Source organism: Thunnus maccoyii, chromosome 15, assembly GCF_910596095.1.
Source record: "Thunnus maccoyii chromosome 15, fThuMac1.1, whole genome shotgun sequence".
Classification (NCBI taxonomy): Eukaryota; Metazoa; Chordata; class Actinopteri; order Scombriformes; family Scombridae; genus Thunnus; species Thunnus maccoyii.
The window spans coordinates 25,219,240-25,246,395 of NC_056547.1; the positions used below are offsets into that span (position 1 = coordinate 25,219,240).

At 39.1% G+C, this 27,156-nt stretch overlaps 1 protein-coding gene across 1 annotated transcript in view; it reads left to right on the forward strand.

Moving 5' to 3' along the window:
* The first annotated feature begins 1,507 nt into the window (after positions 1–1,507).
* The window catches only part of khdrbs3 (KH domain containing, RNA binding, signal transduction associated 3), a 106,968-nt gene continuing 81,319 nt past the window's right edge, over positions 1,508–27,156 (forward strand). The window contains exon 1 of the mRNA XM_042434495.1: positions 1,508–1,939. Coding sequence (XP_042290429.1) covers positions 1,849–1,939 — 91 coding nt within the window. The 5' untranslated portion in view covers positions 1,508–1,848. The remainder of the gene's footprint in view (positions 1,940–27,156) is intronic.

The following is a 27,156-nucleotide window of genomic DNA, read 5'->3' on the forward strand; positions in this document are numbered from 1 at the left end:
TATCTCACTCATATGCAAACTGATGACTGGCTATGCTATTTTCACATTTGTATCTGCTAGGTGGATCTGTCAGCAGCTGTCAGAGGTCGTTTGTATGCCTGCATCGTTCTACTTCAGTAAAACAGTGTGTGAATCAAACCTACAAATATAACCGTAGAAATGTGTTTGGCTTAATATAATATTTGTCTAGTGACTCATTTTGTGTCTGACTTGCTCATTAGTGAGTTCAGCTATCATAGTAGATGATATTTTTGTTTCCTGTCATAGTATACAGACAGTATTAATAAAGCTTTTCCACCATAGTGGTATTTCTATCGTGTCTTCTTAAATAATTTCTGTAAGGATGAGAACATAGATCTATGTTGGAGAAAAATCAGATCAAATTATAGGCTAGTAAACTACTTTAAAGGTATATGTTGAATAAATGTCCTGGGCTTATCTCACCCGATAAAACACATGCTCTTGAAATAATGCATTTACATGCATGTGCATTGACATTTTTTAAACATTGCAATCATTTCGGTGGGTGACACTTGAGGTTTTTATTGTGTATATTTATTTTGTATAGCAAAGGTCACGCAACTTTCACTAGATATTTGGAAGCAACATATTCCCTCAGTGGAGATTCAGGACTGATGGTCCCTGTAAAGCTGATAATAATTTATAAGTCTTAATCACCATGGTTGGATTACTAGCCTGGAAAAGCCAGTAACTGCCCCAAAAGCCCCCAGATCCACTGTGTGTCAATCGCTTTTTGGTAATTTGATAACATGAAAAAGTACATCAACTGGATCTTGTATCACTACCTAATCTTGTTGTCTTGTCTTGTAGAGGGATATCACAAAATGTAGTTCTAACATCTGTATTATTTTAGTTTTGTGTTCATCTGTTGAATTTCCCTACATAAAGGTATGTTTAATCAAATTACCACAAATTAGCTGACACACAGAAAACCCAGGGCTAGTTAATATTACGGTATAGCAGTGTTGATTTGTTCTCTGTTCAAAAAAATATAAATTCAGAGTGTGCTGTAGCCTATTTGATAAGAGCTAAATATGTTTATGTAAGTTAAATATTTGCCCCGACGCCCTGAACAGGTATGTTAATCACACTTATCTCAACTACACTGTCGGTGATCACTGTGTCCCCAGATCTGTATGAGCAGGTGTGAAGCTTTAAGTGAATGGCAACGGTGAACCTTCATATGAAAAGATTCCACATTCCAAAAAGCTTTACTGTACTGCACACCTTCAAAAAGACAGTGAGCTACAGTGAGATGAGCTGCTGTACAGATATTTAGAATAATTAACATCATATACAAGCAGACAGGCTTTGTCTTGACAGAGGATATCAGACGCAGGCACTTTACCTTATAGCTCTGTGTTTCTGAATCACCGCGTGGTGAGTATATGATAATGATATGGTAATGGCGGGATTCAGCACCGCGGACAGCTCCTGCGTGTCGCTCCGCCTCCTCCACCGGCTGCGTGTGGCGGGCGGCGACCAATAGCTGCGGCTGCCTCAGTTTACCACTGGATACATCAGAGGGAGCTTCAAAGAGCTTGGAACCTCACTCCTGCTGTGATGCGTAGCGGGGCTCTGCGGGCTGAGCAACACTTCGATGGGATAAAACCTCCCGGTCACATCTAACCGCTCAGTGTGTGTGTATGTGTGTGAATGTATGTGTGTGCCGAGAGGACAGAGGACATTACCGCCCGCGTTTTTTTTATTGCTTCACAGAAATAGCTGGCGGTGCCCTAACTTGGAGCTGGTTGGACGTTGAGCAAGTTTTGTATTTTTATTTGCTTGAATTACATTTGAGTCGTTTGCTTGGAGTCAAAGGCAGAGATGGGGAGCGAAAAGTACTTGCCGGAGCTTATGGCAGAGAAGGACACGCTGGATCCGTCTTTTCAGCACTCCATGCGGCTACTGGATCAAGGTAAATGTCCGTGTTTGAGTCTCTCTGAAAGTCCTTTATCCATACTGCAGCTCCTCTGTAGAGTTACAGCAGATATTGGCCATTTCTAAAAATCAAATGAAAATGATGGAATACTTGGTTTATGAGCCAGGACAGTTTGAGTCTATAGCACAATGTTCAGGTTTAAAGTAAACGCTCAGTAAAGGTGGCTTCAGGCTACATGACACCACCAGTCCGCCTACTTCAAGTTATAAATAAGAGGTTTGTGGGTCTGCTTACAGTTTCCTGTACGGTCACACTAAAATAGAGAGGTCCTCTCAGCATCATGGCTGTTTTGCCAAGTTGTTATGCAGCAAAGGTGCCATAGTCAGCCTTCTGTAGTGTAGAAATCAGTGTAACAGGGCACAGGCTTGACAGAAGGCACACCTGCTTCATCACTCGGACCAGAGGTTTACAAACTTTTTCATGTGAAATAGACTCTAAAGGGTGAAATTCATGCTGTTGGAACCTTTAAATGAAGATTAGCTGGTTGTTATGTGACATCAAGCAGGAAAAATGTGCATGAAGGTAGCCTATCTGATGGAAAAGTGAATAGCTTCATATATTTGAACCGAAAACCCCATTAGGCTATTTCAAATAGCATAGTATCAAATTATAGTCCACAGTTTATTGATGGAAACAACAATGAGACCTTTAAACACTAAAACCACTTGACATCCCAGTTTGCATGCTGCAGTCATCTCTATCCCATGCAGACATGTGTAAGCTGTGGTGGAATAATCACACTCTCATTCAAATCTACATGTGTTCCCTCCTTTGAAGAAGTGGACGTGACTGAAATGGAACTTTGAACGCATGGAGCAGCAGCAGCGCTCACAGACGCCTTAATTAATCCGTTGCTCAGCTTTCTGCTTTGAAGCTGTCGGAATTTTTCAAACACTTCTTTAGACGCAACCCATGGAGCTCCTCATGTGGGAAGTGCCAGTGCTGTAGCATCCCAAGTGCATCCTTCAAGTGCCACTCGTGGGCTTTGTCTAGAGTGTAGCAGAATGTTGTTGGCTTTAAAGGTAACAGACAGGAGCACTAGTCCACTATAAACAGTCCTGCTGCACTGTTACTAATTCCATTTAACCCCCAGATGCAGCTCCTGCACCAAGCTGTTTTTATTCTATCTGGCTGTCTGACAGTCCTAGTCGCTGCTTCCCAAAGCTGGGACCTCAGCGGGTCCTTAAAAAGGTTCCAAAGGGACCCCAAGCAAAGAGAGGCATGATTAAATTTTAATGTTGTTTACTTGCTGGAGTTAACCAAAACAACAAACAGAATGACTTTCTGATTAAACTGTCACCTTCAGAAACTACAGTATGAATATACATTTACTTTAGGGCAGCAACTATTGTAATTTCATTTCTCATTAATCTCCATTAATCGATTTACCGTTTATTCTGTAAAATGTTAGAAAATAGTGAAAAATGTCCCTCGAAGTTCCCTAAAGTGCAAAGTGCTGTCTTCAAATTGCTTGTTTGGTCCGACTAACAGTCCAAAGATATTCAGTTTATAATGAAGAGTATAAAGAGTATAAAGAGTAAAGTAGCAAATAAATATGTAGGATTTTTGCTTGAAAATAACTGAAATGATTTGAATTGATTAATCCTTTCACCTTGAAGTCACTTTATGACATTTTTACAAAATGTAAAAATCTTCATTTCTAATATAAACAGATTTAATCAGATTAAAATGGGCAAATTAATTGCATTTTGGAAATGCTGGTGGTCTAGTTGTTAGTCGCTGATATGAAAGAGCATGATACTCCTGCAGTATCTCTAGATAAAATAATTCTATATGTGGCACATGCTTCACTGTAGAACACCTGTTTAAAACTCATGGATTCTTTTTTATTAACCTCCAAACAGTGTGTAATCACCTTTTGTGATGTGTAAAATGAAATCCCTCACAGAATCTTCTATTCATTCAGTGTATGTTGGAGAAATGGATGTAATGGCCTCAGTCATATCAGCAGATTTTGAGTCTTGTTTGAATGAATAGAGTTGGGTTAATGCAGAGGCAGGAGAGCATCTCTGGATATCTCTCAGTGGGCTGATTCATATACTGTAAGGTAAATTCACTCCAGTCTGTGAGGAAGAGCGGTCCGTGTTTTACTCAGCACTTTTTGTTATCGGCTGGTTTCGTTATTCAAATCTGGGTTAGTCTCTTTATTTTCCTACGAAGGAATATTCTCCTCACTGAAAGAAAGATTGGTGCAATGAATACTTAATGCCAGTTGAAAGACACTTACCAACCACTTCCTTGACAGAGTCTTTCTGAAAATCTTTTATCCATACTGCGGGTTCTCTGTAGAGTTACAGGAATAGTTGGTGTGTGAGCCAGGACAGGCTAAAAAAAAGGAGACTTGTAGAGTAAATGTTCCCGTGTTTTACATTCAAATAGCTTTACCTAACACAAGTTCTTGATAGAGCACTTCCAATAAAGTTAGTTTGTGATATTTATGGTGAGGGCAAAGATTGCAGTTGAAAACCATTGCGAGAGGCAGAATTAATCCGTGACATTTTATGAAGTAAGCAGAACTCTGCGGTGCACAAAATTTGGCCGAAACAGTCTGCCGCAACTCCAAAACTGTAAATACTGTTATCTCTCTCTTACACAACAGATGGAACACGATGCAGCTTAATAGAGCACTTCTTCTGCCATCTTGCTGATGAGTTCTGGAGTTGATTATGCAATTGGCAGGGGATGCAGGGAACAGAGAAAGAGTAACTAGAGTTACTGCATGCAAACGGAGAATATGAGATTACTCCAGGTCTGGAGAGACTTCCATTCACTAGAAATTAGGGAAGCATTGTGTTCGAAGCTCGGGGACTGGGCGGGCTGCTTTGATAAGTTTGGGCCATTTGCGGAGCTCCTCTCCCACAAGGACCATATCTCTGCCCTTGTGACGAGCCTCATACAGTCAGCAGCAGACACTTGGAGCTGAAGAAATATCTTAAGCCAAAATAAGAGACATGCAGGACCAGCAGCCTACATGAAATGAAAAATCCTCAGCAGCATACTAATGAGTGATTTCTAGGTGTAGAAACACCTCGGGTGGCATGAAGTGCATCTGTTATTTACATGAAATGAGTGCAAGCCTAAGGTACACAGGGGCATGTGGACTGCAAGTGACACTTAATTCCAATATTTAACTTTTTTGAGTGTTAAAGGTAAAGTGTGTAAGATTTAGTGGCATCTAGCGAAACGGACTTGGCAGAAAGAGAATATAATATTCATTAGTATTAGTAATTTAATTAGTGTATAATCACCTGAAAATAAGAATTGTTGTGTTTTTGTTACTTTAGAAGGAGCTCTTTATATCTACATAGGGAGCAGGTCCCGCCATGTTGCACCGCCGTGTTTCTATAGTAGCCTAGAACAGACAAACCAAACTCACCGTAGGTTCTCCTGTATGCTTGTGTAGCAGTTATGGCAAGTGGAATCACTAACTTTGTTACACTTGGAAGGGAAGGGCCTGGGGGGTATTCAGTTTGTTGCAATCTGCAACCTCACCACTAGATGCCACTAAATCCTACACACTGGTCCTTTAAAATGTATTCTTGACCTTGGAAACAGTAATTTGACAGAAAAAAAATCTTAAACTTGGGGCTGTCACTTTTTATTCAAAATTCAGATTTTAATTCAAACATGGGAAAAAATAAAATATTCAGTCTTCCCATTACGTGCCCTGTTGTCCTGTAAACAAGGCTATTGTTCTGCTTGCTAACGTAAATGTAGAAAACTAGCGAGCCGTGCTGAATTATGACAACAAAGCATCTGAGAAGTAATATGTTGATAAAGGTTATGTTGATGCTGTTTGCTGGCTTTGTAAAATACACCTGCCTCACAGTAATGTTAGCTTGTCAGGCAGGGGAGGCACCGCAGATTAACAGAACATCAGGTCTACACCTGAGTTTAGGATTAAGCCACATGGCTAGTACTGTAAGTGTATCTTGAGTTACATTTTTTGTGTTTTGGTCAAACTATTATTTTCGGTTAATCGATTTAATCTTTAAAATGTCAGAAAATAGTGTACATGCCCGAGGCTATGAAAATCTTATTTTGTCTGACAAACAGCCTGAAATGCAAGGATTTGAAATTTGTAATGATATAGAACAGAGAAAAACATGCTTGATAAATAATGTAAACATTTAAGGGATTGTCAAAATTCTGGACAATTACATTTTTTTCAGTGTAACACCTGCACACTGACTCCAAACTACACAGTCGTTTAAATGGACAAGTTTTTGATCCCAGTTTGATCTTTTCTCAGGTCAAAATATTTAAAAATGCTCATCACATCCATACATATACTGGATACCAGTAGGCTGATTCCAACCCATCCAGAGTGATAAACCTCTCAGAACAGTTCACAATTCAATGTAGTATACAATGAAAACTACAGAGAAGTACAGAGATGATAATACACCAAATATATCAAGAATATCAAATTAATCCCAAATATGTCAAAAGTCAGACATATTTCAAGGGAAACATTCATGAAGGGAAACATTCAATTATTGTATGTGATAAAAAGCATTAAAGTGTATTTCAACAGAAAATCTCCACTCATATCATAGTTTTTATTAACACACAGTAACGTACATGTATGTTACTGTTGACACTATGAGTAGTTAGTAGTCTCAACAATAATGCTTTTTAAAATGTTCATTTTTTATATACTTGATATATTTGATGTATTATTGTCTCCATTCTCCCACTTTTTTGGACTGAAGTAGACTGGATGTGAATAACACTACTTATGCATAATACATACTGTATATACTGTAGGGGCTTTTATTCATATAATAGAATTCCCATTGTTTACCCATATGATGAATATTATCTTTGTGTAATTTTCCTAGAGAAGTTGTTAATAGTTTAATAGTAGTTTAAACATGTAAAGTTCCTCCTTGCACCAGATGTATTCTGTTTATTCAGCATGTGGATGCAGAGCAGCATGCAGCCCAGTCTGAATGTTTCAGCACCTCTGGCCCACTTTGGACGTTTTAACCTCAATGCTGCACATAAGCTTCCACATCTAGTGCTTTTTAATTGGATATTCCTCAGCAGGAGCCCAGCTCAATGTTTACATTACATTAACAGCCTCTGCTAGCTTGACCATAAAGAAAAAACACCAAAAAAAACCCTACAGTATCTGCATGGACTGAGCAGGTGTGGGAAAGTATCCTTATTGCAGACATGATGCCCCATCCTTAATTCATACATTTCCATCTCATCAACAGAACAGAGGGGTATTTTTAGCTGTGCTTTAGTTTTGCCCCAAGTGAGAGCAGTTCCTGGGTTAGAATGCCCAGAAGTGAACAAAAATAAGCTTTGGCATACGATCAAAGGCAGAGATATCGTTTTGTTGGGAAAACAGTGCTTGATAGCGATAATGATCTGTGGATCTGCGGCTGGCCGACATGCTGAGCCACACAGTGAGGTGGAGGCGCAGCTACAGCGCTGAACCTGTCTGAGTCTGAGAGCTGACTGGTGATTTGACCCGCAGATGTAGTGAACTTGCAAGTGAACTGTAAGAGGGCAGACGGGGAGCTCCAGCAACCCGCTTTGCATTCAGACAAGTAGTGGAAGGCTGCTGAGCGGCGCTGTGGCTAAGAGGTGTTTGCAGAGCTCTGTCTCTGCTTTGCAGCAGCTCTCGCTGGAATCCAGGGGTGAAATGTAGGCCAGGACAGATTCCAGCTATAAAACCTAACGGCACCTCGTTTACAGACGCGACGAGTCACATGGCTGCATTGATTTCACTGCTAATGTGGGATGCATGTTCTTATTCGTGACAGCAGCAATAATGAGCCAATGATGCTGTGGTTTAGGTCTTTTCTTACTCAGATAGCCTGCAGCATCTGATAGGTTTTAATACAGTTTAAATGTCAAATCTGGAATACTACAGTGACATGAATCACCCGTGTATCCGTGCTTGTAAACAAATAGAATACAGTACAGTAATGACCAATGAGAAGTGATTGAATGTGATAGTGCTGGAAGAAAGCCATGTGCAGTCATTTCCAGATTCACCTAAAAGAACATAATTGACCAAGTCTAACAACTGGTGAGAAGCCAGAAAGCAAAAAAGTGCCGAAATACAATAAACAATTAAAAGCTTGACATGTGCTGTGTATATAATTACAGCTGCACTAATCAGTATTTTAATATGAACAATGGAGCATATATCGTATTGGCCTGAATATAAGACCATATTTTATTCTAAAAATTACGTTAAAAAGGTCTCATCTTTTACGTTTTCACAACATCAGATATTCTTTTTGAATGAGTGTACCACTGTAACAACGGCTCCTACTGAAATGTGCATTATGGGTTGTTTGTAGCCTTGATGTTGCTAGGCTAGCGAGTATCTTACAGTCTGATATTGAGGCTTGTGTAACGTGTTTTTCTGCCAAGGAGGAAATAAATTCATGACGAGTGAAAATGAGTCCAAAGCGTCTTCCGACGTCTTTACTGCAGAGACGGACCGCAGACTGAATCTGTCAAGCTCCCAATTACCACTGTCACAGATGATGAGGATCGCAAAAAGACAGACAGTGTGAAAAAAGCTAACTGTCAGAGAAAATAATTTTGACCGCTTTCAAGATCCTGACAGGAGAGTGTGTGACTATACTGTGGTATATCTTCAAAAAGTCTTTTTTCGAAAAACAGGTGTTTGAAACTGGAGGTCACCTTATATTTGGGCAAATATTGCACTATGTGTAATGAGAAAGAGTTTGCTCAGAGTTTAAAACCCTAGGGAAAATACACCTAACTGTGCTGTTCTCCTCTGCTTTAGGCAGCATTTTAGCATCTTTCAGCTCATTGTTTTGATTCTACCTATTTGTTTCTCTCACGCCACTCTCCTGAAGCTTATTTACAGCCGTAGCAGGACACTGTTTTAAGAAAAAGACTGTGATAAAGTGACTGTATGTCACCTGACCAGCACACAAGAGAATGCAGACAAAGTTAGCAACAAGCTGCTAGCTAAAGAGACAGATAGTTCCCTCAGTATGAGTTGGAGAAGGAGAGTGAATGTTGTGCTTACATTCATCTGGTTGCCAGAAACATGACTGCATGTCTCCTGAATGTGCAAACAGGCACTAACTTGATAATTTTGTGTTAGTTTACAAGGCCGTACTACACTGATTTATTTGCTTTCTGAGGAGTTCTGCCTCCAAGTGTCCAGAAAGGCTTTAACTAGCTTCCCAGTGTAATACACATGCTTTATTCAGGCTGGGTAATACTTTTTTAGTATTGACTGAAATGTGTCTTTTGTGCTGAAAACTGTAAGGTAGTGAAAGTTAGCAGCTCCTTCTCTCTCTTTTTTTTCTGGACCTATTTCCTGCTCTAATCAAGCTAGAAAACAGTAATTAATAATTGCGTCACTCCTCTCCAGCTGTTGTCTCATTACTCTTTTTCTCGCATCTCCATCGTCGTCAACTCGGTCCCATCACCATATTGCATAGGATACAGTCTCCACCTGGTGCAAAGCTTGCCTCAGGCTCAGCTTGTTGATTTAATGTGGAGACTGTCAAATGTCCATGTTGAACATGTTCTCCGGTATAAATGCTGCATTCATATTTCAAATACCACGAAGATGTGCATTTTCCTCCTCCACCTGCACGCATACATTGCTGAGGGCCTGCCTTAAGCTGTCTGCTAGAGGAGACTCTCAATTAAAGCGGCCAGCCAAGGCAGCTTTAATAATGCAAAGTGCACTTGTTCAGGTAGGAGCCTATGCTGGAAGCTGATATTACACATCTCAGTTAAGGAGATCATTTAGAAGTGTGTTGCTAGGTCTTTGGTACAGCTGGGTATCCTTTGAAATGTTTTAATACTAGAACTGCTGATAAGATACTTTAGTTTCTGCACCAATACCGAAACTATACTTTTTTTGATACCTCACTTTGAGTTTTTGTGTTAATTTAACAAAAGAAGTTCTCTAATGTTAAACATTTAAACACAAGCCGTCGTACTGGAACATTTCCTAAAAAAAAAAAAAAAAAAAAATTAAAATTCACCCGAGCAAGGCTACAACAGCATTAAATGCCAACGTTGGGTACTTGACAGTTTTCGAGCAGGCAAGGAAAGACCTTTAATTGCAGGATGAATTCAGAGAAGAGCACATGTCCTCACCTCAGCAATATATCCTCCGATTAAGGCCTCTCCGCATCACTTCCAGATTCATTAATCATCATTTTAATGATAGTGATAATGTTCTCTGCAGTACTGCCCAAGACAGGACGCAGACAGACTGGGATTACACTGGATTAGTTTGAAAAGCAGAAGAAAAACCCCCAGACTGTATCAATCTGTTTACTGTGCCTGAGGCTGAGAGACAAAGGGAGATGGGGGACAGAAAAGAAAGAGAGAGTAGGAGTGAGTTGGCAGCGCTGTAGAGAACGTAAGAGTCTTTTACCCGAGGGAAAGGTTATTTGTAAGGGGATTGTACCAAAGTCAGTTACAAAAGGGAAAATGCAATCAGAGGGAAGGGGGACGAAAAAATGGAGGAGCAGAATGGAATGGGAGTTTGAAATCGAAAAAAAAAAAAAAAAAAGCGGTTATGGGAGTGCTTTCATAGATGAGTTAGTGATAAGTAAAAAAAAGTTCAGATGTCTTAAAACAAAATATAAAAACTCACTCTACTGCTTTCATACCATGTACCTTAATCTCATCATTTATAACTAAAACACCTCCTCAGTGAGCATATACTGCACTTAAAGGTGATGAATCGGGAGGAGTGGCGCATTCCATACATGACTAAATCATTGTCATTACTGCTGTGATGAAAGACAAATGTGATTTTCCACTTCGTCAAAGGGTAGGAGTGGTGTAAATTCATTACTTTTACACCGTGGAGGCTTTCCAAACACCGCACGCGTACAGTTCCATCCTTTTTAACGATAAAAGCGTTTTATTTTCGTCTCAGATTCAGTAGGAAATGAGAAATATTTTCTGCACTAAACTGCACTATTACAGTTAATATTTGACTTTGGAGCTTGTCTTTACTTGAAGGGGTCCTTTCTGCGCCCCTGTCTTGATCTCCCCCGTGACAGCCGCGGCTTCCCTTTCCCTCTTCTTTATTTATGTCGTTTTGTGTGGTTGGCACCTCTATAGAGAGGATTGCACTGGATTAGCTTCTCCGCCTTCCCAACTGATCCGATCCATTTTGTGTAATCCAACTCAATTTAATTATGTTTATCGTTCCACCTCGCTGGTGCCGAGGAGCAGCAGCACACCTCTACCGAGATAAGCCCGGGGACCTTGTGCCTTTTTGCTGGCAGAGTGTCTGCCTGAGCCTGTTGCTTTATAAACAGATGGTGTAAGTCACCTACACTCTCAGTAAATAATGTGTTTGGTGCAATATTATGTTAACAGAGCTCTCCTCAAACATCGGTGTGACATGGACAAAAATATCCAAGGTTGGAGATCATAACCTCAGTTTTTTTTTTGTTGTTGTTGTTGTTGTTATGTGAATTTGTACAGTTTAGCAGGCTCTCCATCCTTTGCTCCCTCTGATGTTGGGAGAATTAATGTGCCTGCTATGCATACTGTGTACCAGGCTCAGAAAACACTGGCCTATATATGAACCGCTTTTGAAACTGAGTGATGAATTGTTGTGATTTTATCTCATATGTCTTGTTTTGTTTGTTTCTTTTCTTTTTTATATGCTACAAACCCTCTCGTGAAATAAAGTTTGAATTTACAATCTTCCTCCATTACTTCCGCGAGTCTAATCCTTCGCATGTGATATCGAAAAGCGCACAATAAAAGCCCTAAAAATACTTTTTCAAGCACTATGTAGTCAGTGGACACAGTTCAAGAGCTCACAGAGAGCCTGACCATGTTGGGAAATTGGACTTTTTCTTCCTTCTGAATGTAGCAATTGTGCAGCAAACAGCGTTAAATTTTGTTGCGAGATTAAATGTATTCAGGCCTTTGGGCTACTGATCTCACAATTACTATATGGGTGAGAAATGGGTGAGAAATGCCTCCAATCCAGTCTCACACACACACACACACACACACACAGCCCGTGTCGGTGTAGTCGACCACACTGAGCAGCAGATGTTACAGTACGACGAGTAGTGAGGATGAGAGGAGAGAATAGAGCCTGCTCTGTTTTCTGTCTTGAATGCCTCTGTAAAAACTCTGGTTTAATACACCCGGGCTCTTCTTGTTTTATATATTTTTTTTATTTTTATTAGGTTTTTTAATAGGGGGAGTTGTGCTGAGCTATACCACACTGTTTTCCTAAGGAGCCCTTTCATAGCAATGCACACAAAGAAACCAACAAAGGATAGTTTCACATTGTGTATGTCATGTAGAAAATGGATATTGCAAATCCCATTAGAATAAAAATAACATTCTTTTGTCACCACGCATAGAAAATAATTATTATTTTGATGTAATGGAAAGAAACAAAAAAGTCCCTGAACGTCACCATTCTTTCATAAGCGACCATTAACAGCATTCATCTTCTTTGGTGTGTTAAGTATTAAATGTCCTGCTCACCTTTTTGAAAACAGAAGAAGAAGCAGAGGCTTTGGTGGTGGTGGTGGTGGTGGTGGTGGTGGACATGAATCTTTAATGAGTGAGGGCGGTGGGATATCAGTAAATGAAAGTTAAGTGCATTTTCTGGGTTTTTAGAGCAGGAAAAGTTATACCGTAATGTACCGAGAGAGGAGGAGAGATGGATGCTCATTTACCACCAGTGCCAAGAGACTTTTCCTCATGTCCTGCTGGGCCGCTTGCTTCGCTGTGTCTCCCGTCTCTATTTTAAGAGCCTGATATTAAAGCCTAATTGTGTTCAGACTTTTTAGGGACATCTCCCTCTGTTTCTTGTACCCTTTTTTTCTCTCCCTCTCTCTCATATGACATGCAGACAACATCATTAAATATAAAACAGCAGTGTATGTGATTTTTATGTGTTGGAATGGCTGCTTTTAAAATACTTAGCGAATAATCTCATCCCCTCATTTCTGTTAATACAACATAGCAACCAGATGCAACCTGTGTATTGTTTGGTTTTTTTTGTCACCTTGTTAACAGGTGCCTACTGTTGCAGCTGGCTGTAAAACATTCATTACTGTAAGTCTTAAAGGCAAACCATAAACAAGGGGTCTGATCAGGATATACAACCCTCATAACAAGCACAGTTATCCACTCTCTCCTCGGTAATAAAATGGCTCTGTCGCTGCTTGTCTTGCTTGACACTCGAGCTGATGGCTCATAGTGAATATGCTCCTGCACTGTGCCATTTGGCAGCACTTCTTGTTAAAGTTTGACCTAGGGTTTGCCCAATAAGCAGGCTTGTTAAAGTTTGACCTGGAAGTGGATCTCTGTCTGTCTGCTTGTTAATCTGTCTCTCTCTCTCTCTGCAGCTATCATTAGTCTGTGGAAAAGATTTGCAGTTTCTATGGAGTCTGTTTTTTTGGGTTTTTTTGTATATCCTCAGAAAAAACAAAGGCCTTGCAGCATACTGTTAGCAGTACATGGCTCTCACAAAAGGAACAGATTGGAGTTTTAATTATACAAACCTTTATTTAAAAGGCACAGCTGTTCTGCATGCAGAAATTATCTGGGCAGAGCCAAAGAACCAGTGTTATTTGTATGTTGCTTAATACTGATAAAAAAAGACTTTTAATATAACAACTTGACAATAGGAAATATAATTACCCCAAAAATAATTACACTAGTTCCAAGTGCAGTTTTTCTTGTTTCAGAAGTTTTCCATAATGATTATCAAAACTAAGTGAGGCATTTGAATCAAGAAAATGACAATTCTAGGAAATTCTTGAGACCTGTTGATTTGTATTTTAACCTAAAGGATAAGGCTGGCATTATTCTCTATTTTTTCTTATTGCTAACAAAATTGCATTAAAAGACTAAAACCAACAATGTCTCTTAATACTAGAATCACCCCATGATGTTTTTTCATTTGCATGTTACGATGTTTTAATAAAATATTCATGTCCCTCAGTCTTTTATTTTACTAAAATAGTATTGTTAGTATTGTTTCCAGATTAGAAACATGGGCATTTATACCTATAAGCGCCACCTGTATATGAAATGCGTTTATTTCCACATTCATGTTTAAACATTCTAAGTTGCTAGGCAACGGAGTTGGAGTGTGTGATCTGACAACTACGTCAAGTCATAATTAAATTATAAAAGGGGCAGAGGAGAATGACCTGCAAAAAAAAACCTTCACCAGGTTCTTGTAGTGCAGGAAAGCTGACTGTGGAAAATGCACAGTCAAGGTGCTGAATGTCTGCTCAGAGTGTGTTCAGATGAAGATGATTTATCCTACTCACAAATGTTCATTGTGTGTAAAACTTATATTTAGTTTATTCATTATTCATTCATTTTTATTTGGTATGTTACCATCTATTGTTAATAGGCTATTTAGCCTTATTTGCATGTTGCCTCACTCTGGTTTCATGACCAGAACATCAAAAGAGAAATATATAAGCTATTTGCATTATGATGTGATGTTATACATTTTTAAAAAATAAAGCTTTAATGGTTACCTCAAGTTTCTAGGTGATATCTTATTCACAGACAGTTAAAATGTCTAAATTAATAATTGATTAGGTGAAATTGTGCGCTTGACTTTGTCATGTCGATTTTGTTGTGACATTAAATCATCCATAGGTGCGGCAGTTGTTTATTGTTATTATTATGGCTTATTATTGTCCATTTTGGGACAATGATAATAGGCTACTTTGATGAATGTCATTTTATAATAAAATCACACCACCAAAATATGCAAATATTCCTTCTAATACTCATTTTCAGTGTCATTTTGGATGAATTATATTGACCTCCATGCAAAGTGATTGGTGCTCTTAAAGACACTTAGATTATAAAACAAGAGGACCAAAACATAGGTGATGATTAAACAAACTCATTTTGTGACTTAAGACATTCTTTTGTGAAGACATTGCCTTAATACATTGACAGAGTACATTTTTTAGTATTAGAAATGCGGTAGCCAGGAGCATGGGTAAATTTTACCTGTTGGTGGTTTTATGTATATAGCGCCCCCTGGCAGCTCTAGTGTTAATACTTTACAACTTCCCTCCCCTGTCTGTGGCCCTCAAAAAAACCTGTTTGTAATGTTTTTATCAAACATTACAGGGGTAAATAGTATACATTTGGCAGGGACTAACTGCAAGGTTGGTTGGTGAACCACTGTAGTTGGTGAGCTAATCACTAACCCACTAATGATAGTCAGTCACAATACCTCCTGGAGCTTCTCTCTGTTTTCTCTCTACTGTTCGGTTTATTTCTCCTTGGCATTTTGTTCACCACTGCACACCATTTCATTCAATGAAAGGTTATTGAAGAGAGAAAATAAAGCTCTCAGACCTAACAAGCCTTCTAACAATGAGTTAGCAAACTCGTTTGCTCGTTAGCTTAGCTCTGTCACTAGCGGGACAATAACCTCACACAGCCTCTTCAAAAGACACACAGTATACGTATGATTGACTCCTGTCTCATGACTGTCTGCAAACCATTGCTCTTTTGTGGAACAGTTTCAATCCAATAAAGGAAGATGAATAAACGTGATTGGTGTAACACAGTTTATATGCTATGATGGCTTTCTCCATTCTGTACTCAGTCAGCACTGTCAAAGCTGCTTGAGATTGGTCAATGGTGCATAGCCATGGCTCAGATTTCACCAAAATTGGACTTGATGTGAAAAATCCACACAGATTTACTTCACCTCCTGCGAGCATATCCACTGATTGCGACATTTCTTTTTGGAATTAATTGAATTTGCCTCAAAATTTTGCAGTATAAAATCCTGGTGTGTCCAGGCCCTTATTCACTAATTATGGCAGCAGGACAGTGTATGTGGGACTGACTCAAAATAAACTAGAACGCCCATGTTCATTGTAATGTAGGAACATGTCATCCAGTACAACGGTGTGGCTCATTGGTGTGTTTTTAATAGTATTTGGACAACAATGGAGCTCTATGGCACAGAGGAACAAGATGTATCAGGTTTTGGATACGCAGGTAATACTTGTTCATTGGATCAATTCTTTGTTGCATTTGGTCTTTTCATGGAATTTGGTGACAGTAAGAAAATAGAATTTCACCAGCCTTCTCCTTAAAGTATCTTAAATGAATTACTCTATATTCTGTATTAAGAAAATAAAATTTTAGGACTTAATAAAAAGCAAAACATGTTAAGATGGATTTTTTTGCAGTGCACAGCAGCTCTGTCACTGAGAGATATTTATAAAAACTCCAATTGCTGCAGCTGCAGCTACTTATTAGGCAACTCATTCATTAGTGACAGGATCACAAGTATCACAACTCAATTCTTCTCTGTCATATGCAATGCATCTTTGGCAGAGATGACTGTAATTACAGCGAGCATGCAGTCCACACAGTCAACGCCTCCTGAGCAGGCGTGTCGATGGGAGGCTGCAAGAGGTGAACGGATAGAAATCAAGTTTATAGATCTGTGGTTCGCGTGCGCTCAACCTTCCACCGGAGGGCCGGGGTTTTAATTGCTGTCTGACCAGGGCTGGTTCTGTGTGAAGATGGGCCACGTTGATATGAGAAGTAGGGGGAAGGAATGGTTTTCTTTCTTTGTGGTTGTTGTATTGACAGCTTCTCATCCTGGAGGAGCTGATAAGAACACAGGACCCAGGGAGACACACAGAGGAGTGGATTGCATTTCAGGGCCAGGAATCAGAGCTGTTTTCGGGGTCTAGTCAGCCTTAGAGGTCCTGCGCTGGCAGTCATATCCAGCATCCGAGGACACAAAAGCGGGCTGAAATCTCACAGAGGCTAACAGTATTACTGCAGGTCCGCAGCTGAGGGAGAAAATGCCAGAGCAGGTGGCATGCATGAGCAAAGAGCTTGTAACCTTGTAACATAAGTGAAACAGCTGCATGCGCGAGGAGCATCGTATTCAAAATCAATGAGGGAAAGTGCATTGATTTACAAAACAAAACACAAACACAAGGGACCTTGCTGCATGCTTTATGTTAGGTCAGTGTTTCAGCACTGCTTTGTATACTAGAGCATCTGCTCAGACACATTTAAACAGAAACAAAGGGATGTTAATGTTTGCTCCCTATTGTTTTACTTAGTTGGTATACTGTCACTAATTTCTCAAATCATCAGGCTTAATTTAGTTTGTGTTTTATTAACAATTGTAATGATAGAAAGGTGTAAGCAATGCAAGAATCATTTGTGACTAGCATAATATACAATAGTTTATTATATTGTTTAGTCATATAATTGTGTGATACTGTGACAGAATACGATTTAAAAACTGTAACTGATAACAATGTTGAAGGCTGATCTCAGTATTTTTGTGATGTTGCTGCTCATAGTTGAAATATTTTGTCATTATTTCATCTGCCATTATGTAATACATCTTATTATATATATTCACTGTTAAGTTTTATTCTTTTCAAAGTGGAAACGTCTCTGAAAACAGCCTTTAGAACATCATAAGACACAAGTTACTAACAGAATAATTAATTTACTGAACACTTTTGATTAAAAGTATATGATGCAAAGAAAACTTAATTTGACTGCAGACTTTTCAGATCAATTCAGCGGAGCTTCAGTCAGAGACGAACCTCCATATATCAGAGCAAGATCACATCACCGATCAATATATGATGTGTAACAAAAGCCAAATATCGGGGGACACTGATACACGTATCTAACCCCTCTGTCAAGTGACATCACTCCAAACACTTGACTTATTGCTTCTTTTACTCCTTTACACAATGCTTTTGAGGCTGGAGAATCTCCAGAGCTGTAGGACAAATTGCACTATATGTGTCATAGATCTCACTGTCAGAAGTATATTACCCCCACTGAGCTACTCAGGTCGCCCAGTGAGAGATAATTGTGACCCCCACTGAGAGGGAAGAGCCCAACTTACAGGAGCCACCTTCCATTCATCACAAAGCACTCGTTTAAAGCCTTTTCTCTCAGAGACTAAGTGGTAATTCAAGGCTCATTCCTATGATGTTTTTTTCTTATTTCCTCTCCATCTTTGGTGCTTGTTACAGTTTAGCAGCGGTGTCCCTCGGCAGATTTCCGATGCTGTTTTCTCACAAGTTTTCTTTCGTTCAGAAATAAAGGTTTGTGGTTCACATAAGGATCAAAATCATGTCACGTTTTCCTCTGACATATGTTACACTCAACAATAGCTCCACTGTCCACTCTAGGGCTCTATTAGCTTTCTATTCATATGAAATGCAAGTGTTTTAAATGCGGTAAAAAAAAGATTTTCTTTAACAAAATGTTTCTATATCAGAACTCATTGTGTGCACCAAAGCATATTTGCTTTATTTATAAAAAAGCACAAGGCACATTTCCATTGGAAATCGGTTCTTTTTAGTCTAACTGTATTTCTAACACGCATTATTCCCTGTGCTTTTTTCTTATTCATGAGTCAACAGTGAATTACCTGAATAAGGCAAGGTGTATTTTTAGAGTATATGAAGCCAATAAGGGCTTTTTTTTTCTTAACTATTCACTCGAGTACCTGATATGTAATTGGATTTTGTCTAACCTTATCCATGAATAGAGCGTCTTTTTAAAAAATAAAAGTTGAATTCATCGTTCAAAATCATGTTATGCTGCCAGAAACATTCCCATTAGCACCTTTTTCAACAGTGTACTATACTGAAACACTGTTGTGTTATATCAGACGCAGTGAGTGGCTAATCAAATATTTCTTATAGAAAAACGTCAAATGTCACTTGAAAAACCATGAGGGAACATATAATATTTCACTTTTTTCAATTTTTCAGCAATCACATCATGTGAAGACATTTAAGTATTTGGATAGTGACACAAATCTCATTCACACGTACACACACAGCACAGCACATGCCATCTTCACTGCAGTGTGCTGCTGTGCCAGAATCACTTCCACTTTCACTGTAGCCGTATTATTCATTTCCAGTCTACCTACTGTTCTCTTCACATAACACAAATAACCCCCCTGGCAATCGGTAGTGTCTGCCTTATTATCATATTTATTTAAAGTATCATATGACCCATTTCATTCCAACATAGATTCCTCTCGTCATGATTGAGTAGTCCCATATTTAAGGGTAGTCTCCAGAGATGCTGCTGTGCATAATGGGAACATTACTATTAAGCATAGTCACAGGCTTGTCCTTGTCATTAAAATGAGAAGAGAAACACTTCTGCTCTTCCTAACTAAGCGTTATTTTAGGTTACAATGACTAAATTATTACAGATACATTCAAAAACTGCAGACTGTAAAAACGGAGTCCTTGATCTTTCCGTAGAGGGAATGTTAGAAATCCAACTCACGCGATCAATGATCTGTCATGTAAGCAATATGAGATGAAATAGTGAATATGTTTGCCCCGTGGCTAGTGATATAGTATATAGAGTCATGTTGGTGAAAGGAAAGGGCTGCGGTGCCTCCCTTTGTAACGTGACCACTCTAATGGACCACATCTGATGAACGGTCATGATTGCACCAATAATACAAGGAGAAGTCTGCCTGATTGCCAGGTATACACATCAGCGGGAGCTTTAATGGCCGAATCTGTCACTAAATGTCTCAAGCTCGTTGACAATGGCCACTGGCCTGTGGCTGGTAATGGAAGATTAATAGCGGGTTACAGGTTCCATCTCTGATCGGAGTTATCGAATGGTTTCCCTTGGATACGTTTCTCAGGACTTGGCCATGTCTGGGCTGTATTGATCTGCTGCTTGCAAATTTATGGTTATGTTTCTTCAATTTGCACAAAGGCAAAAACATTGTTGTCTCTGCTGGCATCAGTCATTGACCTCCTGCAGATGCGGCTGCGGCAGTAGGTCTCAACTCTCTCTGTTCCTCGGTCCCAGTGGGCCGGACCCTCTCCTTTTGTGACAACATGAATGTCATAGCTGTTATTTTATCCACCTAATTAACCGTGACCTTCTCGATGCTTTACATTTAGGAAACATTTATTGCTAAGCACTGCTGCTTTAAATACTGTACATGCTGATATGATATGGCTGTCTGCATGAGAGGGGGCTGTGGGGGCAGACAACTGGTTTGTTGTTTTTGACCATTCAGCTGATTTCAAGTACATAATGTCCAGACTTTCAGGCTCTACTTGAGTTGGGGTCATGACTTTCTTATAGGAATATCTTACAGGCTTTTAGATACTAAGCTTAGCCTAACCCACCCAGCCTTATAGCCCCAAACTTTAGCCAAATTGATTTAAACTCAGCTATGGCTGTAGCTTCAGATTTAGCTCCATCTCAGCCTAGCAACCCCGGCCCGCCCTCCGTCCCAGAGCTGTCTCGTTTAGCTTCAATGCACGGGGTTTCATTACCTCTGCCTTAGTCAAATGGCTGGGAGCTCTGGACTAATATTTCAACTGAGACATAATTAATGAGATGTGCATGTCTGGTTCTCTCTCCTCGGAGCAAAGCACTGTACTACGTCTGCTGGGACTAAGTATAGGAGCTAAGAGCAGCGAGAAAAGGAGCGGACTCTTACTGCGGCTACTGAGGTGTAGCAATGGTGGAACAACGATAACAAGCCATTTCATGTTTGTTCTACTGGAAGAAAAAAAACATGCTGACTGCATTGACTTTGCATTGGCTGCACTTTGACTCTGTATTACTTGACACAGACTTTCAGACACATTTATCAGTCCAACACTCTCAACACTGAATTTATAGAGAACATGCTGTGCCTTGTATAAGATTGCCTTAAGCACATCATGGGTTTCTAAGCATACATAGTGTGTGGTGCTAACCTGTTTAGAAATGCAGGATAGAATTTAAATAGTAGAAAGTACTGTACAAGGAAATGTTCTTTAGGCAAAGCAAGAAGGAAAGGTACTGTACAGAGAAAATAATTTAAAATGCCAATTTGTGACCTCACAGTGTTTTCATCAGGGTGGAAATAATAGAAACTGATTGCACCAGATACTCTATGGGCAACACAAATTTTACAATAATCATAAATACAATTACAAATGAGTATAATGCCGTCGTATATGCAATTAAGAATCATGTCTATTGAAAGGGTTTATAATATTTTTACCTCATTCGACCCAGATATATTAAGGCATCACATTTGAAAGTGTTATTTACTATACAGTGCACAATGTTTACTGTCCACCGTTTTATTTGTGTGTCTAAATTCTGAGTGTGACATTAAAACACTATGTAGTGCCCTCACAAATCCCCACATTGTAAAGACAAAGTAGCGTCCACAGTATGTGCACTAGATTCTGCTTATAATCCCATAATGCAATGTGTGATATATGCAAAAACTATAGTCAGGCAACTGTCTGTGAGGATTAAAAATGAGAGTGATTGATGTGTTTTAATTGCATAATCCTCTGCAAAGTGTCTTGTCATTGGATAATCTAGATATTTTTTCTGACGGTGTATTCATTTCTAAGCGTTTAATATACCTTTTGTCCTTGTTCTGCCTAAGAGTACCTTAAGAACTATTTTTCTGTGATCACTTGTTTCATCTTCTAGGTTCCCTGTATGTGAAACTGAATGAGCACTTGGCTTGTGCAAGTCATATCCCACATATTAAATGTTTCACAGTCACAGGTCTGAATGTGTTAAAAGCAGAATTTTATCCAAATTTCTCTCAGATATTCATGCCAAGAATGTAAGTGGTGAGACTTGGCATTGTATTTCCTGAATTCAAAGCCAGACAGAGCCTTTAAAGGTGGAGAGGGAGAGCACTAACAGTCAAATGCACGTTGTGACAATGATATTTTATGCAGTATAGGCTTTTCTAACGTTCTTGCACAGTGTTAAAGTTGTTTTGCTCATGTAGTTTATTCATTGAAAACTCTGGAAAGCAAGGTAGTAAACACAACATTTACAACAAAGCTACTTTACCACAGTGAATACAGCCCTTCAGCAACACTAAAATCATAAACAGGATATGCTATGTTTTTGCATAACAATGTTAACGATGGCTTTGCCACAGCATAACGACACAATTGTAGAAATAAAATGTAATTGTAGAAGCAGTTTCCTGGCCCTTGATCAACACTATTCCCACGTGATATAGTGTCTTCAAATTAGTAAATCCAATACAGATACTCAAAAATAACTTGTTAACTTTGTTAGCTCTGAGCTGACCTTCCACTCTGCTTCACACTCGTGTAGTCTACTGCTATAAGGTGGTTCATTATTTTTCGACTTAGTTAGATAACTTGAATTTATGATTTATCTTCATAGAACATAGCTTAGGGTGTGTTTTAGCAGTCAATAGTATGTAGTTTTAAAGTTTTATTGATACATTTTTATATTTCACAATTTCAAATGAACAAGATTGGAAGATATTCTCTACCAGCAGCACAGTTAACACCACATAACATGTGCATGACCTTTAGCTGCTGAGATGCATGTAAATGCTTTAAAGGTGTGTTTCGCACCCGTATTTTCACAGCGATCATTTAATGGAGACTTTTCCTTTCAAAGTCTCATGCAACGATTTTCAATTATCTACCATTGCCACAGCACAACAACAGTGCAGATTTTTTTGTTACAGATTTAAATAAGCCATTAACCCTGTAAGGTGCAATTTAAATCTGATTGCTCTAAGCGTCAGCTCAGACTTGAACCGGGAGAACTTGACTACAGCAGTGGACAGCTGCCTCCTATATTTTTCTACTTGGAGCTGCCATGCTAATGATGTGCAGTGGGTGGTGATGCACTGAGGCATTACACATGCCTCTGCCATGGTGTGAGAACGCATTCTCACATTCAGATGACATAAAGCCACGTCTTCAATGTGTTACACTGTGAACTGTCATCCTGAAGAGTATGCATACCCTTCACAGTCCCTTGTTTTTTTCTCATTTTGACAGCCTTATTTGCTCATATGTCTCAGGTCGCAGGTCTGACATTGACAACGCTGTCAAAGATTACTGTCTGACGATATACCCAGAGCTTTAGTGCCGGCCTACATCTCTAAGATAAAGGACAGTGGAGGGAACAATGTCTTTTAAGAGCGATGTCTTACCTTGTGGTTAAGATGCTCAGTAATTGGAAAACAGTCCCTGTTATTTTAGCTCATCCTCCCCTTGAATTTTTATTCCTGTTGTTGTTTTTCTCCTGCTCTGGTTGCTTGACTGAAGCATCGTGCCAGTGGGTGACAACACGCAGCAAAATATGGTTAACATGTTTCATGTGACACTTCAATTTCCTCACTGTCAATCAGTGCAGCTGCTGTATCTCTCTTATTGCTCTGCTAGACTGACAGTTCATGATAGATCTAGTTCTCGGTTAGCTGCAGATATGTGCGATTACACAGACGCGTATGCAAATACATGCATATACTGTATGTAAGTGAGACACACATACACCTGCTCATACTGCATATTAGGGATACAGTGATTAACCGATTTCACTATTAACCACGTTTTAAAATTTCACGGTTTTGTGACCATAAAGGTTCAGCTACACTGAATGTTTCTGTTGTCACTCTCAAAAAAGGGACTTTATGGTACGTTACTTTTCTATGAATAACAGTTTAACTGTGAGGAAAATTAAACAAAACTAGACAGGTGTGTTAAAACAAACGTGTCCATAGGTGCAACCATCAGACTGCAGGCAGAAATTCTGCCGCAGATCCAAAACAAACCTTGTGCACCAGCTTAAAACGCCATGTTGCAGTGTAGGTACACAAAGTTACACAGGCTGTCACAAGAGTGACTCCTGTCATTTGTGTTTGAGGGGGTCTAAAATAGCTTAAGAACACGAGAAGTGTTCTGGCAGTGGCAGAGGGACTCAACATTTAAGTGTTGTATTCATCAAAACGCCTACATCCTCAGTGTAGGAGTATTTTGAATACATAAAGAATGGCCAGGGGGTTGTTCAAGAAGATGGATCTCCAATTTAATCAAAACTTGCTGAAGAAAAGTAGCTGCTAAAGGATTCTAAATCTCAAACTTAATGCAACATCCTCAAGATCACCATCCAGCTATACATGCTCAAGTGAAGGTAAACACACTAAGTAATAACTAAGTTAAAAAATCATTACTCTAGTGGGAAGTTACTCAGTGAAACATTGAGTTGGTTGGGAATTAAAAGTGTCACTTACAATCAATGAAGTAGTGGTGAGTTAAGAGTTGGGCTTTCAGTGCAAAGTAAACCAACGGCAACAAAGCAGCAAAAGGAGCACTGCACCATTTATAAATTAATGTTCACCAAAATGACATGTAATCCCCTAAAGGGCCTCGGTGCAACCATTTACATCCTGTTGCTGTTAACACAAGGTAAGGTAGGTTAATATCGCAGCTGTAAAAGACTAACTTAACATTAAGATCTTGTAGACTTCCAGCACTATACCATGGGATCTAATTAATTGCATTTCTGTGATTAATAACACCTGCATAAGAGATGTTCTCAATTTCTTTTCTTTCTTTCATTTTTACTAAAACTGCAAAAAAACCAAACTATAATTGACAGGATTTCCAGGTCATGTGTAAAATTAGATTATTATTAAAATAGATGATTAAAAATCAATTTAAAAAAAAGGCACGGATGACAGTTGATAATAAAAAGACTTCAGTTTACCTATTACCTACATTAGTAATATTTTCCTCTAGGGGATCAATAAAGTTCATCTTAATCTTATATTATTAATAATAATTCAAAATACTATATTTTCAATATTAAATATCAACTAAAGACATTACTGCAATGTCCAATCGAAGTTCATCTTGGCATGAATTATTTATTTTCATTTTTCTTATTCACTTTTAGCCTGAGACTACCTCTGATACTGCTGTAGTTCAACCCACTGTTGCAGAGTCCTTGGTGTAGAGTGTGTCTTATGCTGTCTCATCAAAACAAAACACGCTTATGTGATTTTATCCATCAGTAGTATTGTGAAATATATTAATGCATAATAATTGTGAAACTGTGACTTTTCCTCAGACTATAATCATACCATCAAAATCTATAATCATTGCATCCCTACTGCATATGGGCTCACACACTGTAAAAACTCCATCTTAACAAGCCATGTAAATATATCCTCTTGCAGTTTTACACTTTTTTTTGAGAATACCATCCCTTAAATAAAGCAAAATACTACATAGTCTAAGACTTGAATCCGAAAACCCTTTAATTCTTGCAGTGAGAGTACTTTAATCCTGCACCAAATCACTTGTTATCTTTTACAGTGTTATTAAAAAGAGCAGCCCTTATGATTTATGGTTCTAAAATAATCTGAAAACCCTTGCAAATAGATTTTATTTACTGTAAATCCTGCACAATCTGGGCACGGAGGTGATAGCTCCCGGGCCATCATACGCCTGCTGTGGCCTTGGAGAGATTGTCATAAAAATGGTGCGTCCTGGAGAGACAGCCGGCGGCGTTGCTGAGTCGACAGCCCCGCTGCGTCTTAGAGTAGTCCATTAGCTCTACCTGCCCCTTTTCTCCACAGGATCCCAACAGCACTAAATGAAGCCAGGCATATTTTCATCTTCCTGACAGCCTGGCTGCGGCTGCAACCATGGGAGATGGAGGTCTGTGTCAGCCTGCACATTCTGCTGCATTTCTGTTGGCTGGATTGGCCCAGATGCTCATGCACAGACCACTATATCATTCATGCAGGGCTTACTTTTTTTGTTGCTTTTTTATAGGAACAGATTTCATTACAATGAGGAAGAGGGAAGCTGTCGTAACCATATAGCTGAATGTGAATTTCATTATACAGTCAGAATATAGCTTATACTTTGGAGAAAAATGAGATTCTTGAACACCTTGACTACTTTATTTTTCAGAGGTACTGCATTGGAGGAAGAAATTATATCATTTGTTAAGTTAAAATTCAGTGGGTGGAGTCAAAGAACCATATTTTGTTTGGCTGAGTGCCATTATGAAAGCCAAATAAGAAGGCAAGAAGTAATCTAGTTTTTTAAGCTTAGCACTCCTTCTACTTGCTAAAAAAACTAAAAAGAGAGAAAACCATCTGACTGTACTGAGCTGACCAAGTTGGCTAGTTAACCTCCAAGTTCAAATGAGCCATACAAGCCTTCAGCTGCAGTATCTAGGCAACATCAGAAATGCAGTGGTGTAATGGTAGCTGTGGAAGTTGCCATACAAATCTACCCTATTGGTTCACAAACCACCTACAGTGTGTCTGGTGAAGTGCTCTATTGCACACTTTCCATAAAACGCAAAGCAAATCCATACTGTGGTTATTACCTAACTTTATGTGTTACTCAAGTGAGTCACTTTAATTAATTGCTAATAATTTATAGAGTTGAATTGTTGGTAGTAAGTGGACCTTGAGTAAATATTATTTTATCAAATGTTATTAAAGATTTGGTTGTTGCTGCCTTCAGTTTAAACTTCAATTATGATTCTGCAGAATTTCCAGTAAACGTCACAGCCGGTCTCCACAGAGGAGGGTGTTAAGGGTAACTATAGGTCGAGCTGATGCCCACCTCCCAAATCTCAACACTTGCAGCCCTGTGTCCTAAGCATGCTGATTGGTGGATCCAACTTTGCAACATCCAACCTTTTACTTGGAGTTGTGTCTCTGGTCACCTGGCAATTATCAGTTTGCTCTCCTTCTAGCTCTGTTTTGGTCTCCACCAACACTAGAAATAGCTAGAAATATCTAGCTCTTTAGCAGCTAAATGCTCCAGACCTAAAGTTGGGCGCTGTAATACCAAAATATAGTTGGAGCAAAATCTCTGTGGGTCCATCACTACTTCACATTAGGCATAGTCATTTTATGCACGGTTAATATAAAATATGGATTGCTACAGCTTTAATGTATAAGAAAAAGTATAAAAGAAAAATCCATGCAGACATCTGTGAATGACACCTTTGCATGTTCACTTATGAAGAAGAGGACATACATTTACTCAATTCTGTACAAGTAATTGTATTTTATTTATAGTCTAACAAAGGTTTTCTTACTGCTATTTTTGTTTACTGTTCATATGACTCCACAAAACGCCATTTTTTCTTAGCTCTGCACACTGAGTGTTAACCGAACCATCTGCCTCTGAAAAATGTTAGTAGAACAAAAACTCCAATCTGCAGAATGAATGCTACCCCATAACACTAGCTATACCTGGAGTATGAATGTGCATTTAGTAGCTGTTGATGCTAGTGGAGAAAGCTTTCAGCAGTGTGGAGGAGTTGGTACTGCAGCTCAATCT